The following is a 14,378-nucleotide window of genomic DNA, read 5'->3' as shown; positions in this document are numbered from 1 at the left end:
CATCACTATCATAGGTATAAGAGTGTAATTGAGAAGTGAAAGGGTAAACGAGTCGATAGTTTTGGACGCCCAATATGCACATTGCGCTTGCTATATGTTCCAAATGTGAACCCGGCTTACCAGTCTTCCAAACAACTCCTCCGCCCTTTTCCTGCCCATGTGGTATCAACCCATCGTAACACTAACTATCCATCGCCTTTCCAATGCACAAATGCGCTCCCCCCTGGGTTCTTTTAGCTGAGATACTCCGCTAATGCCTGTTTCGATACAGGGTCTAGCCTCTCCTGTACTATCTTGACGATTCTGCCGTCATGTCGGTTGTTCGCGTCTTTCAGATACTGCCCAACCCACGCCTTGACGTCTGTAATCTCTGGGAATGGATCCCGGGGCGCCTTCTTGCAGGTATTTAGCTGAGTGAAGCCAACGCCGAACCCGAGTTCATCGACATCCGCGTCGGGGATAATATCATCAGCAGCAGTGGGAACAGGCGGATTGACCAACAGTTCAATTAAGCGCTGTGTAGTAAGCGTCCAGCCTTTGGGGTACCGGTCGACAAATGCTTGCGAGTCACCGAGAGTCTTTGTGAAGGAGACTACGGCCGTCTTGCGATCGGTAGGACGCGCAAGCTTCTGCGTGTCGGGGAGAATGACGGTGAGGTAGATAGCCTTGAATATACTATCACAAGATTAGCTTATGGTGGAATGAGGTTTGAAGATCACTTACTCATGCTGTATTTGGTCTGTGACGTTGATGAAGAAATCCGCACCCAGTCCCTTGCCTTGTCGCGCCGACACGAAGTGGTAGAAGGCAATCAAACGCTGCTGGAAGTTCTCGGTCTTCATGTTGGACAACCGCGTCAGCATCAGTTGGAGGATAGTGACGAAGTACGGCTGGAGAGCCTCAGCCGGTATGTACGCGACGACAGCTTCGATGAGCTCGAACGAGTATGTTTCGTGGGCCTTGCTGGTGACAAGTTTTTGGAAGATGCCCAGAATGGGTTCAACTTTGTGGTTGTCGACGATTTGACGAGCATCACGGGCGATCATCGCACTCAGCAGACGAGCGAGCGCCGGCACATTGCCTCGTTGCTCCCAAACCGCACCCTGGATTATGATCTCGAACAAGCTTCTGTAGAGACCGCTAAGTTCACCCGAAGGATTGGCTTCCAGAAGTGCCGAAAAGAGCTGAAAGATGTAAGGAGAAAACTCTTCCACGCCCTCCGATAAACACGCAGCGAAGGGCTCATAGAGCTTCTCCTCGAAGTACTGCGGGTGTTTCGGTGCGCCGAAGCGAATGAGAGCTCCGATTCCCTCAAAAAGGTAGTACTGGAAGCGAGGATTGCTAGGGTTGTGTCTGATTACTTTGACAATGTTGATGAAGTTCTGTAGGACGGATTCGCATATTGGCAAGGCGCCGTCGCGAATGAAAATCAGTACGCGCATGGCGCACTTCATCAAGAATTCGTTCTCCTGGATTTTTTCTGGGGCAGAATCTTTCGTGATGAGCTTGAACAGATGAGCCAGAAGATCCTTTGATGATCCCACGACATCAGATCTAGGGATGATAGGTTGCCGGTTGCTGTCTGTCATGAACAAGGCCCGTTCGACGGCGATAGCAGCGTAAGTGTGGATGACGTAGTTGTCATTACCCAGCTGATTGACAAGAAGAGGGAATGCTGCTCGCCAGAGCTCAGGCGATAATTGGCTACGGAAAACATAGAGGAATTTGATGGCGTCAACCTTAAGGATCGGTGATGCATCTTGTGCTTGAAGATCGGCTGCGATGTGGGATTGGAAGAATTCCAGTATGTTGACGTTTTCGTTGACACTTATGACACCTTGACCTGCAGTTGCAGTTCCTTTTGCGGCAATAGCGGTGAAGAGATATACTGCAGTGTCCTTGGATTTCCAATTATTTTCGGTATCCTTGGCATAGTTCTGGAGGTAGGCGTCGATGTAGGTTTGCGAAGTGGTTGTTACTAATGTCTCAAAGCGAGACATCAGTTGGCGGAGGAAATTAGTGGCAGCTCGTCGGCGAGTGTCGTTATCAGATCCTTCCAGGTCCCTTCGAATAAACTCAATCGGCTCGTCTTCGAACAATTCCACGTCGGATTCGCGCAGCGTCAAATTCGGTAGTATGACCTTTTCGATGACCTGGACCAACACAGTCTGGTTGTTGAAGGCTTCGGCGTGCCGTGTAGAAGCAACAGCGGTAAGGAACTGGAGAGCCTTGCTGACTAGTATGTCGTACTTGGTTTCTAAGCCGACCGACATGAGGAAACTCCATGTGCTCTCGATGAATTGCCCGAGTTGTGGCCCAAAGACGTCCTCGTACTTTTGAATGTACAGCATCAGCACTTCGAAAATGCCAGCCCTGACATACTCCTGGGGTCCTGACTCAGTCTCATCGTCCGTGTGCAGCGAAGCATTGTCATATATTAGGTATTTGTGGAGAAGGCCAGAGATGCTGCTGATGTGATCTTCAAAGTCGGGTGGCAGATCCTGGCAGGAAAGATCGTAGAATAGCTTCATCAAAAGATCGAGCGTTGTGAAGGCACCCTTGAGCGCCTCTGGATTGCCTTGCGAGTTCGTTATGAGGGCGTCGGTGCTCTCCAGCAACTGGAGGAACGGAGAGCTGAACTTGGACAGGACGTGGTTGATCTCAGTGAAAAGGTCGTCGGATCGGAAGAGAGGCCTCCATCGCTTGAAAATAGAATGTGCCACTTGCAGTACGCCGTTGTTGACCGTGGTGTTATCGGGTGTGAGGCGAGAAATTAGATCGTCAACCAATGTATCCCACCGCTCCCAGAAATCGCTGTCCGCAATAGCACTGATGGCTTCTCCGAGTTGTGCTTGTAGGTTCGCAGGGACAGAGACCATGAGACCTATCAGCTCCCGCTTGATCGCAACGACCTCATCCTCAGGCAGCTTGTAGTTGCCATCCTCATCCACCCAGTTGCGCTTTATGAAGTTTTTGAAGTAGAGCGCGGCGGATAAACGAGTGGTCTGGGGATTCGAGTCGGAGGCGACGATCTGGAGGAGCGAGAGGGAGAAGCCAGGTTTTGTCTGCTCTTGAGTGATGGCTGCCTCAGCTGCAAAAAGTCAATACTTTGTGGCGGTGTTGGTGGGGTGGTAGAGGGGCAGTTTATGGTAGCATCTGGAGTTTGTAATAGACGGCTCACGACACACAGAGGCCCAGAAGGCATATCTATTTGCCTTCAAAGTGTCCATTTGCCTGCTTCCAATGCAATCCTCTTGTTTTGCAGCGAGCGATGAAGGGTACACTACATAGGTAGTACCACGGGTTGAACAGAAAAGTACTGACCTTGTTTGTTCTGTCGCGGATCCAAGCTCGCCTGGAGCAGCTGTGAGAGTGTCGCAATATCAGCGGCCATGGTAACAGCAACAAACCTAACCAGGAAAAAAAAGGTGGAGTGTTGGAGCGGAAGAGGTAATTGTTTTGGCGGCGATGGTCACTGTTTGTGACAAGCCAAGTCGGCAACGGCGCTAGTCGAGAGCTCCTTCGCGCGAGCTAGGGACTACCCCAGACGGTGATTTTCACGACGACCTCCAAGCGTCCATCATATGACGAGACCGTGACCTTCTCCCACCCGCCGAGCACGCCACCAGAATGCCTCTTCTCCGCATCTGAAGCCTCACTGCCGACCAGCGCCCCCTCGTCCCCTCCAAAGACGCCCAGCAATCACAAATGGGCACCGACAGCCCCGCCCTATCGCCGCCCAGCACCCATGACAGACTCGATGCGCTCGCGTCACTCTTGTAGTACTATCTACCCGCCTCTACCACTCCGACTACCACGCCCTTCGTTCTTGCAAAAGGCAAACGGTGCCCTGCGACACCGAGACGCATGTCTCCGCCGTCGGAACATGTCCCTCGCACGCCTGACCGACGCTCCTCCACCCAGGCCCTGTTCACTGCCTTCCGCTCTTTGACCAGCGGCCGCCTAAAAAGTCCGACGCCACCACCCTCGACCTCGTCTACGACATGTACGCCCGCGCGCTCCCCATCTTTCGCATCGTCTATACACCCTGGCTCGATAGCAAGCCCTCACTCGGCCGATGGTACCCTTCAGCGCATAGGTCAGATCACAGGGCCGAGGGCTGGAAGACCCGTAACAGGGGGGCCTCCAGAGCTGGATGAGCTGATCGTGCAATTGGATCGCAGCCACCCATTCTCAGAAAGAGCGTTAGTAGTGGATAGGATATGCCAGGTCCTCGACGAGTATCCCGTGCAGAATACCCTGGGTCTGTGGTCTGTCGCAAGCGACTTGCTCCTCCCCGAACAGTCTGATGAAGTCGCTGAAGCGGGGTACAAGCTCCTCAAGAGCTGTGCGTCCCTCGCCGACTTGAGCACAATTGAGCGCAACGTCTTCTTCGATGCCGCCTCTCTGCGCAAAAACGATCGCAACTTCCACAGGAGACTCGAAGTCGTCACTACGCTCACCAAGGGTGGGCGCGATATTGAGGCTTGCGAGCCGTCTATTGTTCCCTTCCTGTTGACTTCCTTGGAAACCTGCTTCCAGGCTAGTCGTGAGGCATCCAATGTGAATCGGAAGGCCAATGGCAAGCGGAGTGTAGACAAGCCCACTCAAGAAACCGAAAATCTTTCTCGAATGTTTCAATATGTCACTGACATCTGCAAGTTCAATGCCAAAATCTTTACCGATGATGACTTGGATCTTCTTCTTAGTCGCACAGTGGCTATCTGCCAGAATACGACCCAGGAGAGCGATATGAACAACTGCATCAAGCTTTTTGACACAATCATTACATATGTTCACGTACCGACGCAGTCTCTCCGGTCGTGCCTTGAGGTTTTGTGCGCAATTCATAAACAAATACCCACCCTGCAACAACAGACGTGGAACACGTTGAGTAATCTCTTCAAATCTCACGTTTCGCAGGCTGCCATTTCAGCACTCCTACATGCTCTTCTGGACGGTCCTATGCATCTAAGTCTGGAGGATCCTTCGCGGAAGAGTCGACAGTTTAGCCTATACAGAGGCACGATACAGGTGCTACAGCTTCTCCTGTTCGAGGACGGCCGCAACGAGCTACCTAAAGTCCCAATGTCTTTGCTCTTCCCGGCTCTGAAAGCCTCTATCAAGGAGCCACACCACACGCAGGAGGAGATTGTTATCAGTCTAATAGACACTGTCCTTGCGCAGGAGAGTATGAGGGAGTTGCTCATCGCCGAGACAGATTTGAGCGATCTACTAGACATTGTTCGTATATGTGCTGAGCGTGATGACAATCGTCTTCGTGCCAAGGAATCGACTATAACAGATAGCTCGACTACTACGAGGAAGGAAATTGTCGAGACACAATCCGCTCCCGAGAACGGGTCGTCGAACAAGGGTAGGTATTCGACTATGATTGCACATGCATTGTACTCACGGAATCTAGGTGGAACTGATGCCTCTACTTCTCCAACATCGGCAACAAGACATTTTGACGGCGAGGCTGGTCCACGTTCCGTCATTACCGCTATGCCACCACCAGTCCTAGAGGCCTTTCGTAGCAACCCAGACAATGGCATATGTCAGGTCTTGGCTAAACTCGATGGCACAAGCGATGCACTGGATTTTGTTTCACAAGAAGCGGTAATGGAGCTATTCCTACACCTCGCGCCTCGTGTCAGCGATTCCAGTGCAGAGAAGACGGTCCACTACTTCGCCAGGGAGCGTTACCTCAACCCTTCGCATGGTGACTGGATGAAACTCTGTCGTAGTCTTGTCGCTGGTATACTTCAGGACGTGACCCGGCCGCGTTCGCTACGGATTCTGGTAATCCAAAACCTGCGCGAAACCTACGATACCGTGGAACAGATCTGCACAGATGATACAGTGCTGCAATGCGGAGCCCTTCTCTTGAATAACATTGAAGCTGAAGAGGATGTCGAAGTCCTGCACGAACTTGTAAATTTTGCCGTAGATGTTGCCGATAAAGCAACATTGGCCAACTTTTCCGATATTGTCCAGGTTTTAAAAGTGCGGCTAGACCGGCCACAAACTTCTTCGACAGCCGTAACAATGTCCTGGCCGTCTCAAGCTCTGCTTGCCAGAGCAGATGAGCGTTTCGGATCCCCCTGCAATGTCATATCTACTGCTTTTGTACGTCTCTTCACACGAAGCGTTACTCACTCGGCACAGAAAACTCGAATACTTTACGAGCACCTACGAGCTATTGCTGAAAACGATAAATACGAGAACGATGCGCGCCTGACGGCTCTTAAGCTACTGTTTCGTCTCCGTGCTGACTCTCGTCACGCACTTATCGTCAGCTCTTCTTCAGAAGGTGAAAGAATCGCCGCAGAGCTATGTCGCACGGTGGAAACAGCAGTGACACCAGAAATCATAGACGAGGTCGTACATGGGGATCAAGCCAGAGCTGAGGATGGCTCTTTTTGGCGCGAGCATCGCAAGGCCTCCGGATCAAGCCCGCATTCTTCTCTCAACCGGCATGCCAGCCGGACCACTACTACAAGTGGCCGTATTTCAAAGCCAATACCTCCACTGTGGATGTACCCAGGCCCCAAAGGTTTGCCAGAGGAGCCTCCAAGTGAACCAAGTCGAGTGGTCTTTTCACATACTGATGTTGGACAATACGCGCTTGGTGATGATATCCTAGATATGGAGATCACATTATGGCTGGAACTGATTATCTCCCTACTTCAAAGACCCCCCGACTGGGAGATTTACAGCTACGTGCTCGTTCACCTTGGACCACAACTATCCAATCAAGCTTTGGTACGCAGCTGTGTCGGCCAGCTGCGTATGCTTAGGAATGTTCTTTGCGAACAAGTACGGAATGCTAGCTTCCACGAGCCTCCGGCACGTACGCTTCTTAAGAAAGCGGACGTTGCAGTGTGTTTATTCCACATTCTCACCGTCATCATCAGCTATCACGAGTACTTCGAGAAGAGCGAGGAAGATGACCTGGTCAAAGCGCTCCTACAGGGTATCACGCAATGGGATAGGACATCGAAGTGGTGCATTCATGCGTTGTCAATCTGCTGCTTCGAGATTCCCCTGTCTGTCAGTAAATCACTTGACAGCATTGTCCAGAAGATGTCCCAGATCATCACGAAGCCAGCCACGGCAATTCACATCCTAGAGTTCCTCACCTCCATGGCAAGGCTCCCAGAACTCTTCAAAAATTTCCGTGAAGACGAGTTCAAGCTGGTATTCGGTGTCTGCTTTCGATACCTACAACACATTAGAGACCAGCGCGACCGTGTCTCAAACGCAAACTCCTCACACAGTCATCGGACACTGCGACATAGTGGACACTCGAGAGACTTCGCGGCATCGCCGGACCATACTGCAAAGATGCCCAAGAGCGTTGAGGATGACCTACCCCAGTACCTTTACTCGCTTGCATATCACGTCATCACGTTTTGGTTTATGGCTCTGAAGTTAGAGGACCGTGCAAAGCAAATTCCTTGGATCACCAAAAATCTCTACCATACCGATAGCTCTGGTAGGCAGGTCATGGAGGAACAAGGCCAAGTCCTCTTGGATATCATGAATATGGTGGCATATACAGATCGAGATGAGACTGTCCGCGACGATGACTTTGCTAAACCTGGTGATGGCGAAGTCTGGAAAAAGACATGGATTGTGGGAAATAGTCTCGTGTCAATAGAGACAGCTGCAAGGACAGGCGTCTCTCTTGTCACGACGCGTCGACCCGTGAGTCTTCTAGCCTACTATTCCTAGTAGTAACTTGCTAACTATTTTTTTAGTGCGGTACTCGATTTCTCACCGTACAACCTTTACTCACCTCCCCGCCGCGCCACCAAGTACCTATCACTGTAGGCCTCGCTTCCGAGGCCTTCTATTCAAACTCCTACGTTGGCATCCTACCAGACGACATCTTCCAATCTTTCTATGCGCCTCTCGACCTAAACAACTCGTCGATCCCTTTACCCGACGACGACATGACACGCCGCGCAATCGCATCGTTCGACCGCATCGCCACAGTCGACAACTACAAAGTAGGCGTGATATACATCGGCGAAGGCCAAACCGACGAAAGGGAGATCTTTATGAATGATATAGGTTCTCCGGCATACACCGCATTCATTGCTGATCTTGGTACTTTGTGTCGTCTGAAGGATGCGAAATTCAACACAGGTGGCCTCGATACAAGAGAAGACGTAGACGGCGAGTTTACATACTGCTGGCGCGACCGCTGCATCGAACTCATTTTCCACATCCCCACCATGATGCCAACGAATCGCGACGACGAAATGACCTATCCAAACAAGAAACGTCACATTGGGAACGACTTTGTTAACATCATATACAATGACTCTGGTCTACCGTATAACTTCGACACTTTCCCTTCGGCGTTCAATTACGTACATATCGTCATTTCTCCGGAGTCAAGGGCAAGCTTCGTGGACCGTCGCCTAGACGCGGATCCTGACGGGAGGAACCGATACTACAAAGTCCAAGCCATCTCGCGCCCAGGCTTTCCTGATATCTCGCCCGCTGTAGAGACGAAGATACTTCAGGGAAAGTATCTCGCGGCGTATTGTCGTCTCATCGCCATCAACGCATGCGTCTTTTCTAACGTCTGGTTTATTCGCGGGGGTGGTGAATCTACCTCTTCCTGGCGCAATCGCCTCCGCGAGATCAAACGTCTGCGCGAGCGATACGGTGCTATCGATCACCACCAGCACCACCCTGTCTTTTCTTCTCCCGCATCGCCAGCGAGCAGCCAAGGCCTCTCAAGCCCGCCATCTCGCGACCACAACGGCGTTTCACCCTTCCAGCGCATGAGCATCGCAACGCACATTACTGACGGCACGAGTCGCAGTTCCATCAGCAGTTCTTCACATGATCCTTAGTTTTGTGTTTCAACGGCGCGCAATATCTCACTGTGGTGACTGGTGTTATTGTGGGCAATTTACAGATACCCCAGGGTTTAATATCAATATCACACATAAAAGTTGTCTGCTTTTCAATACTGCCTGATTTGGGTATGGGATGCATTGCATGGCGTTTTGTGCATGGGATCGATTTCAATCGTTTCCCGATTAAAAGTCTTTTGTTTGCTTTTGCTTTCGGTTGTTGGGCGGACGCATCAGATAGGGAGTGTATATCGGTGTATGTATGTACTGGACAATGCAAAATAAATAGGCATCAAGTCGATAGTTGATACATATTATTTCTCGTCTGTTTGCAAGCTGCTTTGGATAATGTAAACGCATCAACACATCATTATCAATTTACAGTTGACTTCTGTGCCGTCTAAACATCAATCATACATGAACGACCTTGTTAGCGATAGCTTTCAGAGTGTATCTTGTCGTCTCTCTAGACGGCATACGATGCGCCACTAGAGCATAACCTATGCACCCTGGTTAGTAATCTTAAAAAGTGTTATCACGCTGGTCAGAACACTGGACTGCCCTTCCATCGGCAGGTTTCATCGGTCTAACCAAATAACTGGTTCGTAACAGGCAGTAGACAGAAGTATATAAAAAGAGAAAGATGTCGAACGTGCGTGTGTATGATGTATGTATTTGTTCAGGTTATATACACTCACCCTAGGCTCACACCCTCAGTAGCCAAAAGTTCCCCACCCAATGCCTCTTGTTGGCCAGTTGGACTGTTAGGATCAGTCGGCGGGCGCGGCGCAGAATCATTAAAATCCTCCATCGGGGATGGCCGATGTGGTGGCGCCTTCTTCCTTTCCTCCAGTTGCTGGTGCTGTATATAGCTCGTATACCGTAGTGCTACAAACAACATGAAAGCTGAAACGCCGACTGTGATCGCGGCGCGCCGTGTGAGCACCCAGCGTAGGCCTTCGACTTCGGACCGGGCGTCGGAGTTCAAGGCGACTGTGATTTTGTAGTTTAACTCCTGGATCTTGATTCACAGTCAGTATTTGTACGTCTAGTAGCATTCGATGGATGTAGTGCCACGGTTGAACATACCTTAGTCTCCATACTCCTCTGCTCCTGCCTAACAGCCATCTTCCTATCATCAAATAGGCCCTTCAACTCATCCCTCAATCCACCCGTTTCCTGCCCTAACCTCTGCCCCAGGATATCAACCTCATGCTGTAGCTGATTTCTCTCCGTACGCATTCTCTCATTCTCGCCTTTTCGTGTGTTTCCGATCTCCGTCTTCAGCTCGCTGCAAGCAGCCCGGAATAAATACGTTTCGTTTTCGACATTGGACTTGGAGACGAGGCCTTCGCGCGCGAGGGTCATATTGTCCAACAGCAGCTGTCGCACGGCTTTCATTATTGTTATCGATTGAGGTGAGGTATAAGCCGAGTTTCGCGCAAGCTCGCGCACGAGGCCGTATGTGTCGAAATGGTGCACGTAGGGCGGTGTTTTGAGGTGCGAAAGCTTGTATTGTTCCTCATCTTGGGGACTGGGCATGTGGAGGACGCTATCAAGTGGATTGGGGTCACCAGTCATGGGTGGATTCGACGCTAGTTGCGGTGGTCGAGTATCTTCTATTGCGCTGGCTTTCGAGGGTGTGGGTGTGGTTGTAGGGGTTGGTACGTGAGCATTCTCCTCTACCTGTTCGGAAACATGCTCTTGTGCGCTCTTCTCAACTGTCGCTTTGCCCTCCTTTTCAGACTCCTTTGTTGCCTCTAGATCACGTATCGGATGGACCGGGTCCTGTGCCTTTCCATAACGTTGCGTAGCTTTTCCCTCCGACCAGCGGGGCGTTGTCGTAAACTGTCGGCGTCCTCTCCGCGGGCGACTTGCAGACTGAAAAGAGGATTCTGGTTGTCCTACGGCACACCCTCGTGTCGAAGGCTTAAACAGCATAGGCCATAGGAAAGGAAGCCTCGGAGCGGCCATAATGTCGTGTTGTGAAGTGCAAGCGGCGAACCTCGGAGATCTGAATCTTGAGATGGAAGGAATCGGCTAGCAGGGATCTGCCGGTCCTTGACCGGACGACTTCCACAAGACGTCATAAGAGCGAGTTAGAGAAGCCTGTGAAGCCTGTGAATAAATTCTATTCGAACATTAGATTTATGCATGGTTTCAATGTAACATCAAACCATCACAACTAATGCTAGTTTATATGTCCGCCAAAGTGCAAACTTTCTAATCGAGACCCCAATGAAGGACAACAAGTTAAGAACTTCAATTGCACTATAGGCCAGGACGAATATTTGTTGGAAGCTATCTGAAGTAGCAGGCATCCTATTTTTTGCATTGGGTATATCAGGTATATCTACAATTTGTGCTTCTTCTCCCCGGATGCGATCTTACGAAACTCCTCTTGGGGAACGCCTTTAAGAAATCGCTCTAGTCCAGCAAAAACTTCTTCTACGCCCTGTTTGTCCAATGTATCCAAATACGGTTTCTGGATGAGTGCTTTGATCTTGATAAGACTGTCGCTGTTCAAGTGATCGCCCAGCCTGTCGTCAACTTCTTTCAACACCTCACCAAGAAATCTGTCACTGAAGTTGCTGTCCTTTGGGTTTCCGGCATCGATGACCTTGTTCACAAATCCGGTGTGCACTAACTCTTCAATAGTGATCCGTTTGCTCATGATTAGAGCTTCATTTGCCTTGGATATGCCTAGTCTCCTCACGAACGCGACGCTCGCATTGCCCTCAGCCACCAGGCCCAGACTAGAAAATGGTGTCAAGAGGAACGAGTGCGGCGCAGCGTAGATAAAATCGGAGAAGGCGATGAGAGCAGCGGAGAGGCCGACAGCAGGGCCGTTGAGGGCTGTTACGAGGATTTTGGGATGGGTGTAGAAGGCGTGTGTGATGTGTAGGTTGTTGGAAACAAAGTTCTTGAGCCAGGCTTGACGCTCATCGACTGCTGAGGGGTCTTGAGCACCGCCAAAGGACACGTCTGCGCCGCTGTTATAATGTTAGCTTGATACCACAGACATTTCTTGTCCATAGATTGTTGCAATAGGTTGACTTGGGTTTAACTTGAAGATGACTTACGCAGAAAAGTACCTCCCCTTGCCTGTCAGAATAGTTATGTACACATCATCCCGGGCAGCGACCTCATGCATTGCGCGCGCAAGCTGGTAGTACAGGTTTCCATCGAGCGCGTTGAGTTTCTTGGGGACGTTGAGCGTGATGATGGCAATCTTGCCCTTGTATTCGGTAAGAATGCCGTTTTCTGCCATTTCGGATATTCGTCGAGGTAGATGTAGTCGACGCGACGCAGAAGGAGGAGATTGAAGAGGCAGAGAAGATGGGGAGTTTGTCGGATTACGACTTTTGGTGAGATGACGGTAACGAGACTCGAGGATTATGAGCCGAGGCTAGAATGCGGAGGCATGTTGGATCCACATCGCATGGCTTTAAGGGCCGACTGGGCGAGGGAACACTTGGGATAGTGAATGGCCATCCTAAGATCTATCAATTCTCTCGCGGATATGCGCATAGAAGTGTGCGGGTCATGAGCGATTGCAAAGGCGAGAAACAGTATGTGAAGGTGTGGAGGTGCCTGCGGAGCGCTAGGCGGGGAACTTGGGGGCTTTGTCGATTATATTTTATCACCGATTTATGTCCATACACCCGCTACTAAGATCTTCGACCTCATCACTCCACTGCACCTCGAAGATTCAGTCAGCGTCGCAAGCGCATCACACCCAATCGCACAGCTTCAAGATGGCAGGCCCAAATCTCGAAGTTTTCAAGGTTTGTCTTCTCTACGTCGCGCACCTCACAAATGCGCTGCCACGCCATCTGCAACTTCACCATGTCTCCACGGGCCGTCACAACCGCCCGGTCGCATCGCAATTGTCCAGACTTATACTGATTCTTCATAGTTTGGAATGTACATCCTATTTCCCATCAGCATCATGTACTACTTTGGCACGAACCTCGACGGCAAATTCTCGGTACCAGAGTTCTGGCCCAAGCCCGGTCAAACGCACAAGATACCCTACGATCGCGAAGAGATTGCGAAGGAGCTAGAGAGGATCAAGGAGCGGAATTTGGAGAACAAACGGCGAAGGGAGGAGCAGGAACGGCTGAAGAACTTGGCCGGTGAGGGACGCGAGGCATGAGACCGAGGAAGATGGAAGACGGGTTAGGACGGGTGGCGCCACAGGAAAGAATCAAGACAGCTGAAGGGAAAGCAAGGAAACTAGCTTGAATACTGCATGGGCGGCGTTTTGGGTATACAAAGCATGATATTTACAATATGTACAGTGCTGTACCATATAGTTATGTATAAGTCTTGAGGGGAATACCATATATCGGCTTATCATGCAACGACTTTACTTCGTAACTCCTCCCAGAGCTCATCTCCTATACTCCCCTTCGACCAGTTTGTATACACTCCCGTGACTCCCTGCACTTCCTGCAACTTGTCCAAAAAGCCATTCAATTCTTTCGCGGCCGACTCATCCTCCAGTGAAACTTTGGTATCCTCGTTCGGGTCGTATACAATTTCACTCTCCTCAATCTCCATGCCCAGCTCTTTCGCCAGCGCTTCAGCTGTAGTGCTTGTTTGCGCCGGCTCCGTGAAGAGCACGACTCTTCCCTCTTCATCTTCGATCACATCAAGTACGCCAGCTTCCAGAGCGGGTTCCAGAACTTCATCTACACCCATGTTCTCCTTAAGGCGAAATATAATTCTTCCCTTCTTCTCAAACATGTAGCCTACTGGAGACACGTTGCCGCCTGCTTCCTTCACTAACAACCGTAATTCTGCCAATGCACGCAACTTATTGTCTGTCTGACATTCTATTATCGTCGCGACTGAGGGCGGTAGTATTGCTTCGAGGACGAGCGATTCCAATGCCGCACCGGAGGCAGAGAGGCCTTGACCCCGCGCTACGGCAGCTTCGATGGAGGTTTTGGGGACGGCGGATTTCTTCGCTGTTGCGATGGCGAGGGCTAGGCGGGGATTTAGATCAGGGTTTGGTCCTGCTACTACATGGTCTGTCAGTACAAGAGGCCTATCGTGTTTCGAAGCAGAACAGTATATGAGTGTTTGAACGTACGCTTAACGGCATTGGTGATGTCCCGGGTCATGAGAGACCGTTGCTTGCTCTTGCCTGCGTCATTCTTCGCTTTGTCGTGCTTGATACTCGACCATTTCCTGACATCGCTTAGCATGAGGGAATTATCTGAACGAAGGAGTAACATACGAATGACCTGATTGTAGATTTGGGGTACTGCTCAAACATCGCAGCTGCTCTTGTATGCGCAATTTCCGTGGACGTGTAGCATGACGACAGGCGCAATGGGTCTGACTATCAAAAGCAAACGATGCGCGGGCCAAGCTACGGAACATTGTCGCCATTGGTGATATATTAATGGTTGGTCTAGTAAGTCATCACTCTCGGAACAAAATGTTGGGGATCATCGTTCCTGCCAAGACGGAGGTCCGCAGACCAAC

General features: G+C 50.6%; 6 protein-coding genes across 6 annotated transcripts; 2 read left to right on the top strand and 4 right to left on the bottom strand.

Annotated features, from left to right (window-relative positions):
• Positions 1 to 233: 233 nt before the first annotated feature.
• Positions 234 to 3,394, bottom strand: K460DRAFT_282004 (Cse1-domain-containing protein; the record flags this gene model as incomplete). Its single annotated transcript, XM_040928539.1, has 3 exons — positions 234 to 675; positions 724 to 3,091; positions 3,325 to 3,394. 3 exons carry the CDS (start codon positions 3,392 to 3,394, stop codon positions 234 to 236), a joined length of 2,880 nt encoding a protein of 959 aa, XP_040787479.1.
• A 178-nt stretch (positions 3,395 to 3,572) lies between these two features.
• K460DRAFT_336685 (uncharacterized protein) lies at positions 3,573 to 9,245 on the top strand. Its single transcript, XM_040930980.1, has 3 exons — positions 3,573 to 5,377; positions 5,426 to 7,713; positions 7,767 to 9,245. Exons 1-3 carry the CDS (start codon positions 3,868 to 3,870, stop codon positions 8,874 to 8,876), a joined length of 4,908 nt encoding a protein of 1,635 aa, XP_040787478.1. The 5' UTR covers positions 3,573 to 3,867; the 3' UTR covers positions 8,877 to 9,245.
• A 288-nt stretch (positions 9,246 to 9,533) lies between these two features.
• On the bottom strand, positions 9,534 to 10,853 carry K460DRAFT_310878 (uncharacterized protein; the record flags this gene model as incomplete). The annotated part of the gene is made up of 2 exons (XM_040930169.1): positions 9,534 to 9,900; positions 9,969 to 10,853. The coding sequence occupies 2 exons, from the start codon at positions 10,851 to 10,853 to the stop codon at positions 9,574 to 9,576; spliced, it is 1,212 nt and encodes a 403-aa protein (XP_040787477.1). The 3' UTR covers positions 9,534 to 9,573.
• Positions 10,854 to 11,172: 319 nt separating this feature from the next.
• On the bottom strand, positions 11,173 to 12,450 carry K460DRAFT_336679 (peroxisomal d3,d2-enoyl-CoA isomeras-like protein). Its single transcript, XM_040930979.1, has 2 exons — positions 11,963 to 12,450; positions 11,173 to 11,872 (listed from the first exon to the last, which is right to left on the bottom strand). Exons 1-2 carry the CDS (start codon positions 12,148 to 12,150, stop codon positions 11,233 to 11,235), a joined length of 828 nt encoding a protein of 275 aa, XP_040787476.1. The 5' UTR covers positions 12,151 to 12,450; the 3' UTR covers positions 11,173 to 11,232.
• Positions 12,451 to 12,550: 100 nt separating this feature from the next.
• Positions 12,551 to 13,251, top strand: K460DRAFT_365856 (uncharacterized protein). Its single transcript, XM_040933259.1, has 2 exons — positions 12,551 to 12,667; positions 12,799 to 13,251. The coding sequence occupies exons 1-2, from the start codon at positions 12,638 to 12,640 to the stop codon at positions 13,036 to 13,038; spliced, it is 270 nt and encodes an 89-aa protein (XP_040787475.1). The 5' UTR covers positions 12,551 to 12,637; the 3' UTR covers positions 13,039 to 13,251.
• On the bottom strand, positions 13,026 to 14,312 carry K460DRAFT_336676 (YebC-like protein). The gene is made up of 3 exons (XM_040930978.1): positions 14,128 to 14,312; positions 13,981 to 14,078; positions 13,026 to 13,909 (listed from the first exon to the last, which is right to left on the bottom strand). Exons 1-3 carry the CDS (start codon positions 14,280 to 14,282, stop codon positions 13,239 to 13,241), a joined length of 924 nt encoding a protein of 307 aa, XP_040787474.1. The 5' UTR covers positions 14,283 to 14,312; the 3' UTR covers positions 13,026 to 13,238.
• Between the last annotated feature and the right edge of the window lie 66 nt (positions 14,313 to 14,378).

This window comes from Cucurbitaria berberidis (assembly GCF_010015615.1).
Source record: "Cucurbitaria berberidis CBS 394.84 unplaced genomic scaffold K460scaffold_3, whole genome shotgun sequence".
NCBI lineage: Eukaryota > Fungi > Ascomycota > Dothideomycetes > Pleosporales > Cucurbitariaceae > Cucurbitaria > Cucurbitaria berberidis.
Note: the sequence above shows the minus strand (reverse complement) of the source record. Positions and strands in the feature narration are given on the sequence as shown.

What these genes read in the sequence shown, in the direction of transcription:
- K460DRAFT_365856 (XM_040933259.1), top strand. Translation starts at nt 12,638, where the DNA reads ATGGCAGGCCCAAATCTCGAAGTTTTCAAG. An exon ending in CAAATCTCGAAGTTTTCAAG is followed by an intron (nt 12,668 to 12,798) that starts GTTTGTCTTCTC and finishes GATTCTTCATAG; the next exon opens with TTTGGAATGTACATCCTATT.
- K460DRAFT_336685 (XM_040930980.1), top strand. Translation starts at nt 3,868, where the DNA reads ATGTCTCCGCCGTCGGAACATGTCCCTCGCACGCCTGACCGACGCTCC. An exon ending in GAACGGGTCGTCGAACAAGG is followed by an intron (nt 5,378 to 5,425) that starts GTAGGTATTCGA and finishes CACGGAATCTAG; the next exon opens with GTGGAACTGATGCCTCTACT. An exon ending in TTGTCACGACGCGTCGACCC is followed by an intron (nt 7,714 to 7,766) that starts GTGAGTCTTCTA and finishes CTATTTTTTTAG; the next exon opens with TGCGGTACTCGATTTCTCAC.
- K460DRAFT_336679 (XM_040930979.1), bottom strand. Translation starts at nt 12,150, where the DNA reads ATGGCAGAAAACGGCATTCTTACCGAATACAAGGGCAAGATTGCCATC. An exon ending in AAGGGGAGGTACTTTTCTGC is followed by an intron (nt 11,873 to 11,962) that starts GTAAGTCATCTT and finishes ACATTATAACAG; the next exon opens with CGGCGCAGACGTGTCCTTTG.
- K460DRAFT_336676 (XM_040930978.1), bottom strand. Translation starts at nt 14,282, where the DNA reads ATGGCGACAATGTTCCGTAGCTTGGCCCGCGCATCGTTTGCTTTTGAT. An exon ending in AATCTACAATCAGGTCATTC is followed by an intron (nt 14,079 to 14,127) that starts GTATGTTACTCC and finishes AAGCGATGTCAG; the next exon opens with GAAATGGTCGAGTATCAAGC. An exon ending in CATCACCAATGCCGTTAAGC is followed by an intron (nt 13,910 to 13,980) that starts GTACGTTCAAAC and finishes CAGACCATGTAG; the next exon opens with TAGCAGGACCAAACCCTGAT.